This window comes from Notolepis coatsorum, assembly GCF_963971535.1.
Source record: "Notolepis coatsorum genome assembly, chromosome: 19".
Classification (NCBI taxonomy): Eukaryota; Metazoa; Chordata; class Actinopteri; order Aulopiformes; family Paralepididae; genus Notolepis; species Notolepis coatsorum.
In genome coordinates this window covers 20,525,115-20,543,497 of record NC_140183.1, presented here as the reverse complement: position 1 = coordinate 20,543,497, position 18,383 = coordinate 20,525,115, and the positions used below count along the sequence as shown (strand labels likewise).

At 43.4% G+C, this 18,383-nt stretch overlaps 1 protein-coding gene across 1 annotated transcript in view; it reads right to left on the bottom strand.

Moving 5' to 3' along the window:
- dpys (dihydropyrimidinase) overlaps positions 1–18,383 on the bottom strand; it is a gene marked incomplete at both ends in the record, with an annotated part of 44,421 nt that overhangs the window by 6,639 nt on the left and 19,399 nt on the right. Inside the window, 2 exons of the mRNA XM_084336573.1 lie at positions 10,145–10,287; positions 12,981–13,122. Coding sequence (XP_084192699.1) covers positions 10,145–10,287; positions 12,981–13,122 — 285 coding nt within the window. The remainder of the gene's footprint in view (positions 1–10,144; positions 10,288–12,980; positions 13,123–18,383) is intronic.

The following is an 18,383-nucleotide window of genomic DNA, read 5'->3' as shown; positions in this document are numbered from 1 at the left end:
ACACACACACACACACACACACACACACACACACACACACACACACACACACACACACACACACACACACACACACACACACACACACACACACACACACACACACACACACACACACACACACACACACACACACACACACACTCTCTCTCTTAGCTGTCCATCGTGTTCGATGATGCTCCAGGGATGGGGAGAGGGGGAGGGGGGTTAGCGACACTGCCGCTGGTGCCACTTCTCGTGGGCGTTGAGTCCGATCCTTGAGCCGCACACCCGTCCACAGATGGCGCAAGGGAAGCCAGATACCTGGGGGATGCCAGCCGCCCGCTGGTGTCGTTGCGTGCGCCTCTCAGATCTTCGGTCTTGGTTTGTTTGGTGTATTTGGGAAACTGCAGTGGCACACGTGACTTGCCAGGCTGATCTGTCGAGTGCCAGAGTTTCAAGCTGCGTGATGTTTGCACACTTTAGGAGGTCCCTGGTGTAGTCCTTAAAGCGTCTCTTTTGGCCTCCAGCAGCCCGCTTTGCTCCTCTCAGTTGGCCATAGAGGACTTGGCGGGGCAGGCGGTGGTCAGGCATACGTGTGGTGTGCCCTATCCAACGAAGATGTTTTTTGGCCACAGCTGCGGCCGTACAGATTGAGTTCCCAGGTCAGGCCGAGGATCCTTTGGAGGCAACGGATGTGGAAAGCGTCCAGGTTGGTGATGTGCCGGCGGTATGGGGTCCAGGATTCTGCTCCGTAGAGCAGAGTGGAGAGACATACTGCGTTGTAAACGGCAACCTTGGTGCTGCACTTCAGGTTTCGGTTTTCAAAAACCCTGCTGCGTAGGCGTCCAAAGGATGATGCCGCTTTATTGATACGTGTGTGTATCTCCGGGTCAAGCGAGCAGCATGAGGACAGAGTGGAGCCGAGGTAGGTGAAATGATCCACTGTTTTGAGTGGAACACTGTTTATGTGAAAACTGGGAGGTGTAGATTAAAGAGCACCGGAGCCAAGACACAGCCCTGCTTCACCCCAACATTAACCTTAAAGGATTCTGACTGGAGTTCACCCGTCTGGACTCTGGCTTGCATCCCGTCATGCAGCTGCTGTTCTAAATTGACAACAAAAAGAAACAAAAAAACAACATTCTAGAGCCGACTAGCTCTGATTCTAGAGCGGACTATTTCTGATTCTAGAGAGGACTACCTCTGATTCTAGAGAGGACTACCTCTGATTCTAGAGCAGACTACCTCTGATTCTAGAGCAGACTAGCTCTGATTCTAGAGCGGACTAGCTCTGATTCTAGAGCGGACTAGCTCTGATTCTAGAGAGGACTACCTCTGATTCTAGAGCGGACTAGCTCTGATTCTAGAGAGGACTATCTCTGATTCTAGAGAGGACTACCTCTGATTCTAGAGCAGACTACCTCTGATTCTAGAGCAGACTAGCTCTGATTCTAGAGCGGACTAGCTCTGATTATAGAGCGGACTACCTCTGATTCTAGAGCGGACTACCTCTGATTCTAGAGCGGACTAGCTCTGATTCTAGAGCGGACTACTTCTGATTCTAGAGCAGACTACTTCTGATTCTAGAGCGGACTACTTCTGATTCTAGAGCAGACTACTTCTGATTCTAGAGTGGACTACTTCTGATTCTAGAGCCGACTACTTCTGATTCTAGAGCGGACTAGCTCTGATTCTAGAGAGGACTACTTCTGATTCTAGAGAGGACTACTTCTGATTCTAGAGCGGACTAGCTCTGATTCTAGAGAGGAATACTTCTGATTCTAGAGAGGACTACTTCTGATTCTAGAGAAGACTACTTCTGATTCTAGAGAAGACTACTTCTGATTCTAGAGCGGACTACCTCTGATTCTAGAGAGGACTACTTCTGATTCTAGAGAAGACTACTTCTGATTCTAGAGAGGACTACTTCTGATTCTAGAGAGGACTACTTCTGATTCTAGAGAGGACTACTTCTGATTCTAGAGAGGACTACTTCTGATTCTAGAGAAGACTACTTCTGATTCTAGAGCGGACTACCTCTGATTCTAGAGAAGACTACTTCTGATTCTAGAGAGGACTACTTCTGATTCTAGAGAGGACTACTTCTGATTCTAGAGAAGACTACTTCTGATTCTAGAGAGGACTACTTCTGATTCTAGAGAGGACTACTTCTGATTCTAGAGAGGACTACTTCTGATTCTAGAGAAGACTACTTCTGATTCTAGAGAGGACTACTTCTGATTCTAGAGAGGACTACTTCTGATTCTAGAGAAGACTACTTCTGATTCTAGAGAAGACTACTTCTGATTCTAGAGCGGACTAGCTCTGATTCTAGAGAGGACTAGCTCTGATTCTAGAGAAGGCTAGCTCGTATTCTAGAGAGGACTACTTCTGATTCTAGAGAGGACTACTTCTGATTCTAGAGAGGACTACTTCAGATTCTAGAGAAGACTACTTCTGATTCTAGAGCGGACTAGCTCTGATTCTAGAGAGGACTAGCTCTGATTCTAGAGAAGGCTACTTCTGATTCTAGAGCAGACTACTTCTGATTCTAGAGAGGACTACTTCTGATTCTAGAGAAGGCTAGCTCGTATTCTAGAGCCGACTACTTCTGATTCTAGAGAGGACTACTTCTGATTCTAGAGCAGACTAGTTCTGATTCTAGAGAGGACTACCTCTGATTCTAGAGAGGACTACTTCTGATTCTAGAGAAGACTACTTCTGATTCTAGAGCGGACTACCTCTGATTCTAGAGAGGACTACTTCTGATTCTAGAGAAGACTACTTCTGATTCTAGAGAGGACTACTTCTGATTCTAGAGAGGACTACTTCTGATTCTAGAGAAGACTACTTCTGATTCTAGAGAGGACTACTTCTGATTCTAGAGAGGACTACTTCTGATTCTAGAGAGGACTACTTCTGATTCTAGAGAAGACTACTTCTGATTCTAGAGAGGACTACTTCTGATTCTAGAGAGGACTACTTCTGATTCTAGAGAAGACTACTTCTGATTCTAGAGAAGACTACTTCTGATTCTAGAGCGGACTAGCTCTGATTCTAGAGAGGACTAGCTCTGATTCTAGAGAAGGCTAGCTCGTATTCTAGAGAGGACTACTTCTGATTCTAGAGAGGACTACTTCTGATTCTAGAGAGGACTACTTCAGATTCTAGAGAAGACTACTTCTGATTCTAGAGCGGACTAGCTCTGATTCTATAGAGGACTAGCTCTGATTCTAGAGAAGGCTACTTCTGATTCTAGAGCAGACTACTTCTGATTCTAGAGAGGACTACTTCTGATTCTAGAGAAGGCTAGCTCGTATTCTAGAGCCGACTACTTCTGATTCTAGAGAGGACTACTTCTGATTCTAGAGCAGACTACTTCTGATTCTAGAGAGGACTACCTCTGATTCTAGAGAGGACTACTTCTGATTCTAGAGAAGACTACTTCTGATTCTAGAGCGGACTACCTCTGATTCTAGAGAGGACTACTTCTGATTCTAGAGAAGACTACTTCTGATTCTAGAGAGGACTACTTCTGATTCTAGAGAGGACTACTTCTGATTCTAGAGAAGACTACTTCTGATTCTAGAGAGGACTACTTCTGATTCTAGAGAGGACTACTTCTGATTCTAGAGAGGACTACTTCTGATTCTAGAGAAGACTACTTCTGATTCTAGAGAGGACTACTTCTGATTCTAGAGAGGACTACTTCTGATTCTAGAGAAGACTACTTCTGATTCTAGAGAAGACTACTTCTGATTCTAGAGCGGACTAGCTCTGATTCTAGAGAGGACTAGCTCTGATTCTAGAGAAGGCTAGCTCGTATTCTAGAGAGGACTACTTCTGATTCTAGAGAGGACTACTTCTGATTCTAGAGAGGACTACTTCAGATTCTAGAGAAGACTACCTCTGATTCTAGAGCGGACTAGCTCTGATTCTAGAGAGGACTAGCTCTGATTCTAGAGAAGGCTACTTCTGATTCTAGAGCAGACTACTTCTGATTCTAGAGAGGACTACTTCTGATTCTAGAGAAGGCTAGCTCGTATTCTAGAGCCGACTACTTCTGATTCTAGAGAGGACTACTTCTGATTCTAGAGCAGACTACTTCTGATTCTAGAGAGGACTACCTCTGATTCTAGAGAGGACTACTTCTGATTCTAGAGCCGACTACTTCTGATTCTAGAGCGGACTAGCTCTGATTCTAGAGCAGACTAGCTCTGATTCTAGAGAGGACTACCTCTGATTCTAGAGCGGACTATCTCTGATTCTAGAGCGGACTACCTCTGATTCTAGAGAGGACTACCTCTGATTCTAGAGCTTACTACCTCTGATTCTAGAGCGGACTAGCTCTGATTCTAGAGAGGACTACCTCTGATTCTAGAGCGGACTACCTCTGATTCTAGAGCGGACTAGCTCTGATTCTAGAGAGGACTAGCTCTGATTCTAGAGCCAACTACTTCTGATTCTAGAGCAGACTACCTCTGATTCTAGAGCGGACTAGCTCTGATTCTAGAGCGGACTAGCTCTGATTCTAGAGCAGACTACTTCTGATTCTAGAGTGGACTACTTCTGATTCTAGAGAAGACTAGCTTTGATTCTAGAGCGGACTACCTCTGATTCTAGAGAGGACTACCTCTGATTCTAGAGCGGACTACTTCTGATTCTAGAGCGGACTACTTCTGATTCTAGAGCGGACTACCTCTGATTCTAGAGCCGACTAGCTCTGATTCTAGAGTGGACTACTTCTGATTCTAGAGCGGACTACTTCTGATTCTAGAGAGGACTAGCTCTGATTCTAGAGCGGACTACTTCTGATTCTAGAGAGGACTAGCTCTGATTCTAGAGAAGACTACCTCTGATTCTAGAGCCGACTAGCTCTGATTCTAGAGTGGACTACTTCTGATTCTAGAGCGGACTAGCTCTGATTCTAGAGCGGACTACCTCTGATTCTAGAGCGGACTAGCTCTGATTATAGAGTGGACTACTTCTGATTCTAGAGCAGACTACCTCTGATTCTAGAGCAGGCTAGCTCTGATTCTAGAGCAGACTACCTCTGATTCTAGAGCGGACTAGCTCTGATTCTAGAGCGGACTAGCTCGTATTCTAGAGAGGACTACTTCTGATTCTAGAGCAGACTAGCTCTGATTCTAGAGAAGGCTAGCTGTGATTCTAGAGCGGACAAGCTTGTATTCTAGAGAGGACTACTTCTGATTCTAGAGAGGACTACTTCTGATTCTAGAGCAGACTACTTCTGATTCTAGAGCGGACTGCCTCTGATTCTAGAGCAGACTACCTCTGATTCTAGAGCGGACTACTTCTGATTCTAGAGAGGACTACTTCTGATTCTAGAGAGGACTACTTCTGATTCTAGAGAGGACTACTTCTGATTCTAGAGAAGACTACTTCTGATTCTAGAGCGGACTACCTCTGATTCTAGAGAGGACTACTTCTGATTCTAGAGAGGACTACTTCTGATTCTAGAGAGGACTACTTCTGATTCTAGAGAGGACTACTTCTGATTCTAGAGAGGACTACTTCTGATTCTAGAGAAGACTACTTCTGATTCTAGAGCGGACTACCTCTGATTCTAGAGAAGACTACTTCTGATTCTAGAGAGGACTACTTCTGATTCTAGAGAGGACTACTTCTGATTCTAGAGAAGACTACTTCTGATTCTAGAGCGGACTACCTCTGATTCTAGAGAAGACTACTTCTGATTCTAGAGCGGACTACTTCTGATTCTAGAGCGGACTACTTCTGATTCTAGAGAGGACTACTTCTGATTCTAGAGAAGACTACTTCTGATTCTAGAGAGGACTACTTCTGATTCTAGAGAGGACTACTTCTGATTCTAGAGAAGACTACTTCTGATTCTAGAGAGGACTACTTCTGATTCTAGAGAGGACTACTTCTGATTCTAGAGAAGACTACTTCTGATTCTAGAGAAGACTACTTCTGATTCTAGAGCGGACTAGCTCTGATTCTAGAGAGGACTACTTCTGATTCTAGAGAGGACTAGCTCTGATTCTAGAGAAGGCTAGCTCGTATTCTAGAGTGGACTACTTCTGATTCTAGAGAGGACTACTTCTGATTCTAGAGAGGACTACTTCTGATTCTAGAGAAGACTACTTCTGATTCTAGAGCGGACTAGCTCTGATTCTAGAGAGGACTAGCTCTGATTCTAGAGAAGGCTACTTCAAATTCTAGAGCAGACTACTTCTGATTCTAGAGAGGACTACTTCTGATTCTAGAGAAGGCTAGCTCGTATTCTAGAGCCGACTACTTCTGATTCTAGAGAGGACTACTTCTGATTCTAGAGCAGACTACTTCTGATTCTAGAGAGGACTACCTCTGATTCTAGAGAGGACTACTTCTGATTCTAGAGCCGACTACTTCTGATTCTAGAGCAGACTATTTCTGATTCTAGAGAGGACTACTTCTGATTCTAGAGCCGACTACTTCTGATTCTAGAGCAGACTAGCTCTGATTCTAGAGAGGACTACCTCTGATTCTAGAGAGGACTACCTCTGATTCTAGAGCTTACTACCTCTGATTCTAGAGCAGACTAGCTCTGATTCTAGAGAGGACTAGCTCTGATTCTAGAGTGGACTAGCTCTGATTCTAGAGAGGACTAGCTCTGATTCTAGAGCCGACTACTTCTGATTCTAGAGCAGACTACCTCTGATTCTAGAGCGGACTAGCTCTGATTCTAGAGCGGACTAGCTCTGATTCTAGAGCAGACTACTTCTGATTCTAGAGTGGACTACTTCTGATTCTAGAGAAGACTAGCTTTGATTCTAGAGCGGACTACCTCTGATTCTAGAGAGGACTACCTCTGATTCTAGAGATGACTACCTCTGATTCTAGAGAGGACTACCTCTGATTCTAGAGCGGACTACTTCTGATTCTAGAGCGGACTACTTCTGATTCTAGAGCGGACTACCTCTGATTCTAGAGCAGACTAGCTCTGATTCTAGAGCCGACTAGCTCTGATTCTAGAGTGGACTACTTCTGATTCTAGAGCGGACTACTTCTGATTCTAGAGCGGACTAGCTCTGATTCTAGAGCGGACTAGCTCTGATTCTAGAGAGGACTACCTCTGATTCTAGAGCGGACTACTTCTGATTCTAGAGCGGACTACTTCTGATTCTAGAGCGGACTAGCTCTGATTCTAGAGCGGACTACTTCTGATTCTAGAGCGGACTACTTCTGATTCTAGAGCAGACTACCTCTGATTCTAGAGCGGACTAGCTCTGATTCTAAAGCAGACTACCTCTGATTCTAGAGCGGACTAGCTCTGATTCTAGAGCGGACTACTTCTGATTCTAGAGCGGACTAGCTCTGATTCTAGAGCGGACTACCTCTGATTCTAGAGCGGACTAGCTGTGATTCTAGAGCGGACTAGCTGTGATTCTAGAGCGGACTAGCTCGTATTCTAGAGAGGACTACTTCTGATTCTAGAGCAGACTAGCTCTGATTCTAGAGCAGACTACCTCTGATTCTAGAGCAGACTACCTCTGATTCTAGAGTGGACTAGCTGTGATTCTAGAGCGGACTAGCTCGTATTCTAGAGAGGACTACTTCTGATTCTAGAGAGGACTACTTCTGATTCTAGAGCAGACTACTTCTGATTCTAGAGCGGACTGCCTCTGATTCTAGAGCAGACTAGCTCTGATTCTAGAGCGGACTAGCTCTGATTATAGAGAAGGCTAGCTGTGATTCTAGAGCGGACTAGCTCGTATTCTAGAGCAGACTACTTCTGATTCTAGAGCCGACTACCTCTGATTCTAGAGCGGACTACTTCTGATTCTAGAGCGGACTACTTCTGATTCTAGAGCGGACTACCTCTGATTCTAGAGAAGACTACTTCTGATTCTAGAGCGGACTACCTCTGATTCTAGAGCCGACTACCTCTGATTCTAGAGCGGACTACTTCTGATTCTAGAGCGGACTACTTCTGATTCTAGAGCGGACTACTTCTGATTATAGAGCCGACTAGCTCTGATTCTAGAGCCGACTACTTCTGATTCTAGAGCGGACTACTTCTGATTCTAGAGCAGACTACCTCTGATTCTAGAGAGGACTACCTCTGATTCTAGAGCGGACTAGCTGTGATTCTAGAGCAGACTACCTCTGATTCTAGAGCAGACTACCTCTGATTCTATAGCGGACTAGCTGTGATTCTAGAGCGGACTACCTCTGATTCTAGAGAGGACTACCTCTGTCAGAAATGTTCCCCACACCACACACTCAAAATAAACATGCTGTGTTCTGGCCACCTTATCCATAGTGAGTCTTCGCTGTCAAAACTCTGGTAATAAACAGCTCTGGTCAGGGCAGTAGAGACAAGGATCATGCTTTGTTTATATTAGAACAAATCTAAAACATGCCGTTTCCTAGCAACTCATCAGACATTCCACTGAAACCATCTCTACCCTACGTGACTGAATTAGCCGCGACTGTGTGTCATCAAAGCGTGCACCTATTCAAAGACAGAGCCTCCTCTTAATTCCATTACAGCAATAGTAAGAATTCAGAAGCTCCTCCCATATTAGCGTTGAATTAATTCGCAGCAAATGACACTGTCTCATGTTCCTTCCTGGTTCAGTTCATCCGTTAGTGATGAGCCCTGTAGGGCTTAGCCCAGATTCCATGAACGAGACCCGTGCCAGGCTGCGTTATGTAAGTTACTCTGACTTCCTGCATGCAAACGTTCCTCTGCACTGGGCGCTACCACGCTGCCACAGAACAGATTGTGTGTGTGTGTGTGTGTGTGTGTGTGTGCGTGCGTGCGTGCGTGCGTGCGCGTGTGTGTGTGTTCGTGCGTGCGTGCGTGCGTGCGTGCGCGTGTGTGTGTATATGCCTGTGCGTCTGTGGGGAGATACATATCAGGCTTCTCACTGGCATAGAGAAACAGAAACACACAACATATCTGTCAAACAGCAGGTCCCTACGGCCAGTGCTGTAGCATGTACAGTAGTATTTCTCATCATGTATGTTAGTCCTGTATGTGGTGTTGATGGAGTGATGTGTTTAGTCTAGTATCTCTGGTCATGTATGTTACTGTATGTCGTGTTGACTGATGTGTTTAGTCTAGTATCTCTGGTCATGTATGTTACTGTATGTCGTGTTGACTGATGTGTTTAGTCTAGTATCTCTCATCATGTATGTTACTGTATGTCGTGTTGAGTGATGTGTTTAGTCTAGTATCTCTGGTCATGTATGTTAGTCCTGTATGTGGTGTTGAGTGATGTGTTTAGTCTAGTATCTCTGGTCATGTATGTTAGTCCTGTATGTGGTGTTGAGTGATGTGTTTAGTCTAGCGCCACCAGGTGGTCAGTGTCTGCACCTATATCACCAATACTAATCCCTGTGTATCCCTTCTCCTGATGAATAAAAACCATTGTGATTGTGATTCTAATTGAACTGTTTTTGAAAAGAGTTGAATCCTAGGTGGAACACACTCAGCACCATGCAGCCTATGCAATATTGTGTGCATAAATAAATAAATCCAAATACTGCACCATTATTTTATGCCTATATTTGCAACTGTGGTGGAATGATGATGACACATGATGATGTCATCATGGTGTGGATAGAGGCGGAACAGAATAAAAGATACAGTGTAGCTCTTTCCTCTCCTAGCCGGCATACTAACTGGTCTCATTCAGCCTGACCTCCCCTACCCTGAACGAACAGTGTCTCAGCAGCGCCATCTGCAGGCAAGGATTCAGATAGCAGGGATATAAACATTACCACTGACAGCTGACGGAGCTATTTAAAATATTGACTCACTGTTTAATGTGTTACACTTTCAGGATTTATGTTTGTAAAAAGTATATATTTTTTTAAACAAAAATGCATGCACTGTGACACACACACATGCAGACAAGTACACACACACACCACACACCACACACCACACACACACACACACACACACACACACACACACACACACACACACACACACACACACACACACACACACACACACACACACACACACACACACACACACACACACACACACACACACACACACACACACACACACACACACACACACACACACACACACACACACACACACACACAAATAACTATGGGCTAAGGCCATCTCTGTGGTATATTATACTGTGAAGTGAGCTGAGATTCTGACCTGCTCAGCTTGGGATCCCATATGACCACATCAGCATCGGAGCCCTTGGCGATTCTGCCTTTCTGGGGGTAGAAGTTGAAGATTTTGGCCGCGTTGCTGCTGGTGACGGCTACAAATCTGTTCTCGTCCATCTTGCCACTGTGCTGTGAGGAGAGGAGAGACAACATACTGTGCTGAGGAGAAGAGAGACACTGCTGAGGAGAGGAGAGACAATATACTGTTCTGAGGAGAAGAGAGACACTGCTGAGGAGAGGAGAGACAATATACTGTTCTGAGGAGAAGAGAGACACTGCTGAGGAGAGGAGAGACAATATACTGTTCTGAGGAGAAGAGAGACACTGCTGAGGAGAGGAGAGACAATATACTGTTCTGAGGAGAAGAGAGACACTGCTGAGGAGAGGAGAGACAATATACTGTTCTGAGGAGAAGAGAGACACTGCTGAGGAGAGGAGAGACAATATACTGAGGAGAGGAGAGACAATATACTGTTCTGAGGAGAAGAGAGACACTGCTGAGGAGAGGAGAGACAATATACTGAGGACAGGAGAGACAACATACTGTGCTGAGGAGAAGAGAGACACTGCTGAGGAGAGGAGAGACAATATACTGAGGACAGGAGAGACAACATACTGTGCTGAGGAGAAGAGAGACACTGCTGAGGAGAGGAGAGACAATATACTGAGGAGAGGAGATACAAGATACTGAGGAGAGGAGATACAATATACTGAGGAGAGGAGAGACAATATACTGAGGAGAGGAGAGACAATATACTGAGGAGAGGAGAGACAATATACTGAGGAGAGGAGAGACAATATACTGAGGAAAGGAGAGACTATACTGAGGAGAGGAGAGACAATATACTGTTCTGAGGAGAAGAGAGACAAGATACTGAGGAGAGGAGAGACAATATACTGAGGAGAGGAGAGACAAGATACTGAGGAGAGGAGAGACAATATACTGAGGAGAGGAGAGACAATATACTGAGGAGAGGAGATACAAGATACTGAGGAGAGGAGATACAAGATACTGAGGAGAGGAGAGACAATATACTGAGGAGAGGAGAGACAAGATACTGAGGAGAGGAGAGACAAGATACTGAGGAGAGGAGAGACAAGATACTGTGATGATGAGGAGAGGAGAGACAATATTCTGAGGAGAGGAGAGACAGGATACTGTGATGATGAGGAGAGGAGAGACAATATACTGATGAGAGGAGAGACAAGATACTGTGATGATGAGGAGAGGAGAGACAATACACTGTGATGATGAGGAGAGGAGAGACAATATACTGAGGAGAGGAGAGACAAGATACTGAGGAGAGGAGAGACAAGATACTGAGGAGAGGAGAGACAAGATACTGTGATGATGAGGAGAGGAGAGACAATATACTGAGGAGAGGAGAGACAAGATACTGAGGAGAGGAGAGACAAGATACTGAGGAGAGGAGAGACAAGATACTGTGATGATGAGGAGAGGAGAGACAATACACTGTGCTGAGGAGAGGAGAGACAAGATACTGAGGAGAGACACAGAGCTTCAACACGGTGTCACACTGAATGACAACTCCATTCACTATAATTCACAAGTCTCTCGTGAAAAGCACATTCTTCCACCTCAAAAACCTCTCCAGCCCTCATCTTCACTCACTCCTTGACTGCTGTAATGCAGTCCTGTCTGGGGCACCAGCAACACCCTGGACAGGCTCCAGGGCTCTCACCTGCACCAAGCCCTGGCAGCACATCACCCCCACCCAGGGGTGCAAAGTACTTGAGTAATTGTACTTCTTACAATACTTAAGTACTGTTTTGGGGGACTTGTACTATTAGGTTTGTATACTTGTACGTTTACTCAATAATATATTTCAGAGGAAAAAAACATACTTTTTACTCCTTACAATGCAGACCTACAAAGTACAACATACAAATCTCGCAGGTCCAACCATTTTAATTAGTATATTTCAAGTTCAAGTTCTTTAATAGTTGTCATACAGAAGTACAGAATACTTTCATACAAAATGCTTCTTACTGTTACGCTCCAGAGACTGTGCTAGACAAGATAGTATCAAATAACATAATAACATAATATAGCATGAATTTAGAAGAAGAAAATGAGGTCACAGTTGTTCGGTATAGACATATGTACAATGTTCTGAGTTACCATATAATATACAATACACAATACTATGCAGTGTACTAATGTACAGTACTATCTAGTGCAAAGCAGAAATGGGATGAGGTACAATTTTAGGTACAATTTACAGTAAGGTGTACGAGTTGTAGTGCAATCCTTCATCCATAAATATAAAGTGTGGGGAGTGGGTGCTACAGTGTGTTTGTTTAAAGTGGGTGTGTGCTATAAAGTGTGTGTAGTGGGTGCTACAGTGTGTTTGTTTAAAGTGAGTGTGTGCGTGTGGATGTGTGTGCTATGTGTGTTTGGTGGTTGTTGTTGTTGTGTAGTGTTCATTCACATTCACATTCATTTGACATACAACGTCCTTCTATATGAATTGAAAATGGGGGACCCTGATGGAAACAAGACAAATGTCTTTCTCAGGTCTGCATCCCCTTAACACTTGTGTGTATTGAGCCGTACTGTATTGTACCCATTCTGAAATCTGTTAAATAAAGTTTTCATTCATTCATTCATTCATTCATTCATTCATTCATTCATTCATTCATTCATTCATTCATTCATTCATTCATTCATTCATTCATTCATTCATTCTCCTCCCAGATGAGGGACATTATGTCCTGAAACACAGACAGACAGTAACAACCCTTCTCCCACATGAGGGACATTATGTCCTGAAACAGAGACAGACAGTAATGGGACATACCACGCCCTTCTCCCAGATGACAGACATTCTGTCCTCCACGCCATTGACTCCGTTGGGGATCTTGGTGAAGTCGTCTTTGCCCAGGGCCTTCTGGCACACAGAGAAGGTACAGTTGTCCGTGCCTGTCACGCTGAGGTCATCACTGAAACAAGGGATGAATTCATTAACTTAGAGTATCACTGGGAATATTAATGAACTAATTCATTAATGAATGGATGAGTGGATGAATTAATGGGATGGATGAATGGGTGGATGAATGAATGGATTAATTAATTAAGTTATGGCATCACTGGAAAGCTGAATGGATGGATGGATGGATGGATGGATGGATGGTTGAATGAATGAAAAGAGAATAACTAAACATTGATGTTTAACGTTATGTACTGTAATAACCTTCTGTAGATTAATGATGATTACAAAACAGGTTAGTGTAGATAATAGCCCAATTCAAATATGTAATTATTTGTATAGTTTTTTTTCATTACTTGACAATGATACAAAACAAAACAGTATATATGAACATAATGAAACAAAACAGTGCTCTTTTCTTTCAAAATGTCTAAATTAGGTTAAACTGATAATGTATAATAGTGGTGCCTACTGGCCGTGAGTGGTACTGTCACCATGTTTTCAAAACGTTTCCCATGAGCCTGTTTGCTCTGTGTGCTTTCTTTTTTACATGGCTTTCTGCAGAACTAATTCTTGATTTCTCGGAGTGGTCGAGATGGCTGTGTGTTTGTTTTCCATTGTTAAAAAATAACACCTTGTTCTGTGCATGAAGACAATATCTCCTCTTGTTCTTTCTAGGGCACACGTTTAAAACTATTGCAGAAAAAGTGAGTGTTGTGTTGAAGCGCTTGTGGTTGTAATTTGTTCTGTAGCTACTCCAGAACCTGAGTCCTGGAGAACCTTGATTCATACATAGAAAAGACGCATTTAAAGCCTCTTTTCTTTCATTGTTTTTGTCCTATTTATGTATTTTATCCCTTGTATATGAATTCTGAACTGTTTGAATTTATAATCTCGACGACATTGCAATTGAGGGTAAACCCTTAATGTCCATTTTGAGAATAAAAGTTTGACTACTGCAACGCAGTGCTCGCTGGCCTCCCGGCCACTGCCACTAAGCCTCTTCAACTGATTCAGAACGCAGCGGCCCGCCTGATCTCAAACCTACCGAAGTCGGCCCATGTCACCCCACTTCTTAGGGACCTGCACTGGCTCCCCATTGCTGCACGAATCCGCTTCAAGGCCCTCGACCTAGCATACCGTGCGGACCGGTAAAGGGAACCGCTCCCGCCTACCTCCGGTCAATGGTCTCTAACTACACACCCTCAAGACCCCTACGCTCTGCATCTTCTGGCCGCCTCAGACCTACTCCTATCCAAGCTCCGGGAGGGTCATCAAAGAGAGGTCGCCTATTCTCAGTCCTTGCCCCACAATGGTGGAATGAACTACCCACCCCAGTTAGGACAGCCGAAACACGTCCAATCTTTCGCCGTCGACTAAAGACGCACTTCTTCAACCATTATCTGAATTTAAAAAAAAGAAAAAAAATATCTAACCCTAACTAACCGTACTGTCATGCACTTGTCCTAATAAACTAACCTACACTGTAGCACTCAACACTTTGATGAACATTGTTGCTCAGCTGATAGAGTTGTGCCCTTCCTGATGGCTTGTCGTACATAACCTGTAAGTCGCTTTGGATAAAAGCGTCAGCTAAATGACTAAATGTAAATGTTGATGTAAATGTATTAGCAGTTGTTTGTATTGAGATGTACTGTACCCATTCTGCAAACTGTTAATAAAGTTTTCAATCAATCAATCAATCAATTGTGTAAAGTTTTCGATCATTTGGAATGAGGACCATGTACTATTATGTTGGAATAAGCGTAATTGTTGGAATCCAATATGTTGGAATCATTCGGTGGTTGAGTCTACCCGGCTCTCATTCGACACGGTCAGGCAGTAGATAGACTCAGCCACTAAATTACCTGCTGGTACCACATGGTTGCAGGTGGTTGAGTCAACACGGTCCTCATTTAAAATAATCTGAAATCTTCCACATACTACTGTACATGTTCGCCTCCGCCAGTCCTTCATGCCAGTAGCCATCAGGCTCCATAGCTGTGGGCACGGACTGCTGCCAATTGCTGGAGAGCTAACGGAACTGTTAGGACTGTCTGACTCTTAATAATAAACACTGTTAGGCGTGTCTGACTCTTAACACATTCCCTGCCACGGTTATATCCATCAATGTAGCCTCACTGCCACCACTCTAAGCCTATGGAGATGTTCACCTTCTTTGCAGGGCTATAACTTTTTAAATTGTATTGCTAAATTGACATTACTATGGCCCATTCAACATTGATTATCTATCGTTCAGGATGTAGGAACGTTATACTTTTTCATTCATAGATTCGTACAAAAATACCTTCTAGAATATAAGTATGTTTTTATCGTTTTCTGCAGTAATTCATAGAACGTGAGTTATAGGCATAAACGCATATATATATAGATTATCAATTGCCGTTTATTCCCGATACACGCTATATAAAAAAATTCAACTGTATATGATCCTATACGTTATGCGTCATCATGCGCGGATGAAAGGGGGGGGGGGGTCATTTATAATTCCGTGATCGTCAGTAAATGCTTTATGTAGTATGGGTGATATATTGATCAGATCGGTTTGCAGTGAAAAGAATAAACAATTGGGCTGAAGATAGCGTCAGCGTCCTCTTACCGTGCGTCAATGAGACTGGCGGTGAAAGATCCCAGGTATAGGACGTCGATCGCCTAGGTCCATTTCCGGTTTGTATGTCGCAATAAACGCCGAAATCATATCGATTATTACGTTTATAAAGCGATCGATATGTACTATAGTGTCTGTCGGGAGCCTTGCGACAATATCTGACGGCCGGATGAATTTAATCGACGCACAACAGCCATATCCTGTTTACCAGTGTAACTCGCCCGACCATCCACCAGGCGGCGGTATTGAGCCATCGTTTTTTTGAGCCGTAGGGTCCAGCTGCAGCGCCGGAGGTGTATATATGAATTATGAATGCCATGGCGAATTTTTTTTATATTGATCTCAATATCGCTGTACAGCGTGGTTTGGCAGACAACGCATGGCCGGCAATAACGCTGTACAACGTGATTGGCGGGGAATGTGTTAATAATAAACACTGTTAGGACTGTCTGACTCTTTTTTTATTTTTTATTTTTGTATCTACTTCTTCTTCCCATTTTCAATTTTTCTTTCTGTACATGTTCGCCTCCGCCAGTCCTTCATGCCAGTAGCCATCAGGCTCCATAGCCGTGGGCATGGACTGCTGCCAATTGCTGGAGAGCTAACGGAACTGTTAGGACTGTCTGACTCTTAACACTTTGAGCGCCACTCACGGCTTTTCTCTGGTTTACGACCCGACCGTTGAATGCCACGTCACGGCTATTCTCTGTTTTTTTTTTTTTTTTTTTTTTAGCGATCTGAAATCATATTGCATCACGCGAGCCTACCGTTGGAGATCCAGGGACCGCCTGCGATCAGATGTGAAAAAAGCGCCCCCTATCGTCTCCCAGATGGTAAATCACCCTTTTGGAATGGACTCAATGAAAGTGAATGGGAGAACGGATTTCTGACTCCACATTTTACTTCTCACTGATGCAGCCGGGGTCTACCAGAGTTCATTCTGGAGCCTCTGAGCCATGGCGAATATGGGTTATAAATACACGATGGATCAATACATTTATCAATTTTTTCGAATGGCGATCGGAAATTGGAATAAACCATTTGGATACCATCTGACCTCAGGTAAGGAATCTATGTTATCAGTGTTAGGATAATCAGACTCGTTTTCACAGAGATATACGCGTTTATGTGATATGTGATATAGCTGTTTTGACTGTAAAAGCCATGAGGAAATAACAGCAGCGATTATCAGCGCACGGCACGAGCGTGCGTGCGCACACATATACTATCGATCATCTAGCGTTTATTTGAAAACGATTCATAAATAGGCCGACAAATGACAACGTTCTGGAATATTCCAGTAAAAGGCGATTATCATAGAATGGGTTGTTTTTCCCCGGAAAACGGGTGATTTTCAAAATGCTATCAAACGGAAATGAAGCGATAAAAATACAATCTGCCTTGCCAATGTTGACTGGAAAATGAGTCTTTGATAAGCGACGGGCAGATTAGACACATAGCCATAATTTAAAACATAGATTAGGCAATATTAACGTTAACATTGGCCGTGGACCGTGGCATTCAAGGGGGTAAAAAGGAAAACACGGTGTTTAATAATAAACACTGTTAGGACTGTCTGACTCTTAATAATAAACACTGTTAGGACTGTCTGACTCTTAATAATAAACACTGTTAGGACTGTCTGACTCTTAATAATAAACACTGTTAGGACTGTCTGACTCTTAATAATAAACACTGTTAGGACTGTCTGACTTTTAATAATAAACATTGATTGATTGATTGATTGATTGATTGATTGATTGATTGATTGATTGATTGATTGATTGATTGATTGATTGATTGATTGAAAAGTGTATTAACAGATTGCAGAATGGGTACAGTACAGTACAGCTCAATACATACAATTGTTAAGGGGATGCAGACCAGAGAAAGACTTTCGTCTTGTTTACATCAGGGTCCCCCATTTTCAACTCATCATAACATATATGACATACACGACATACAGATAGACAGTACTGTTTAAGAGACAGAGACTATAAAAGAAAATATATACATTCGAGGGGGAAGAAACTGTACATTGGAGGGGCGGGGGGGGGGGGGGGGGGGGTTTGGACATTTACCGGGCCAGTTTCGAATTGCAGCCTTCCGTAGGTGCTCAGTTTTGAAGGAGGGTAGAGATTCACATTCCTTTACAGCTGTGGGTAGGGCGTTCCACATTGTTGTGGCATAATTGCAGTAGGTGACCAGTTTGTTTGGTGATGTTTGTAGTCTTGTTTTTAGGGCCTTGGTAGGACAATGGCCTACTACTGTCTGATTGAATCGTGCCACTCACTACTGTTCACTACTGTTATCACTATTATCACTATCACCAACATCCACATGCACACACTCCCTTTAAACATTCACCTTAAATTCATTTTAGACACTTTAAACACTTTTTAAACATTACCCCATATTTGTATCTATTTATTCCTACAAATTCGCACTACCTCTATTCATTTTAGTTTTGTATTGTATATTTCGTATAGTGTTTGGTCTTTACTCTTTTACTTTTTGTTTACTGTATGAAGCACAATCTTAGGAGGGTCATACAGAACCAAGCATTTCACTATAATGTACATGTATGTACCTTATATATGACAAATAAAACAAAACTTGAACTTGATTATTACTTTGCACTTTGT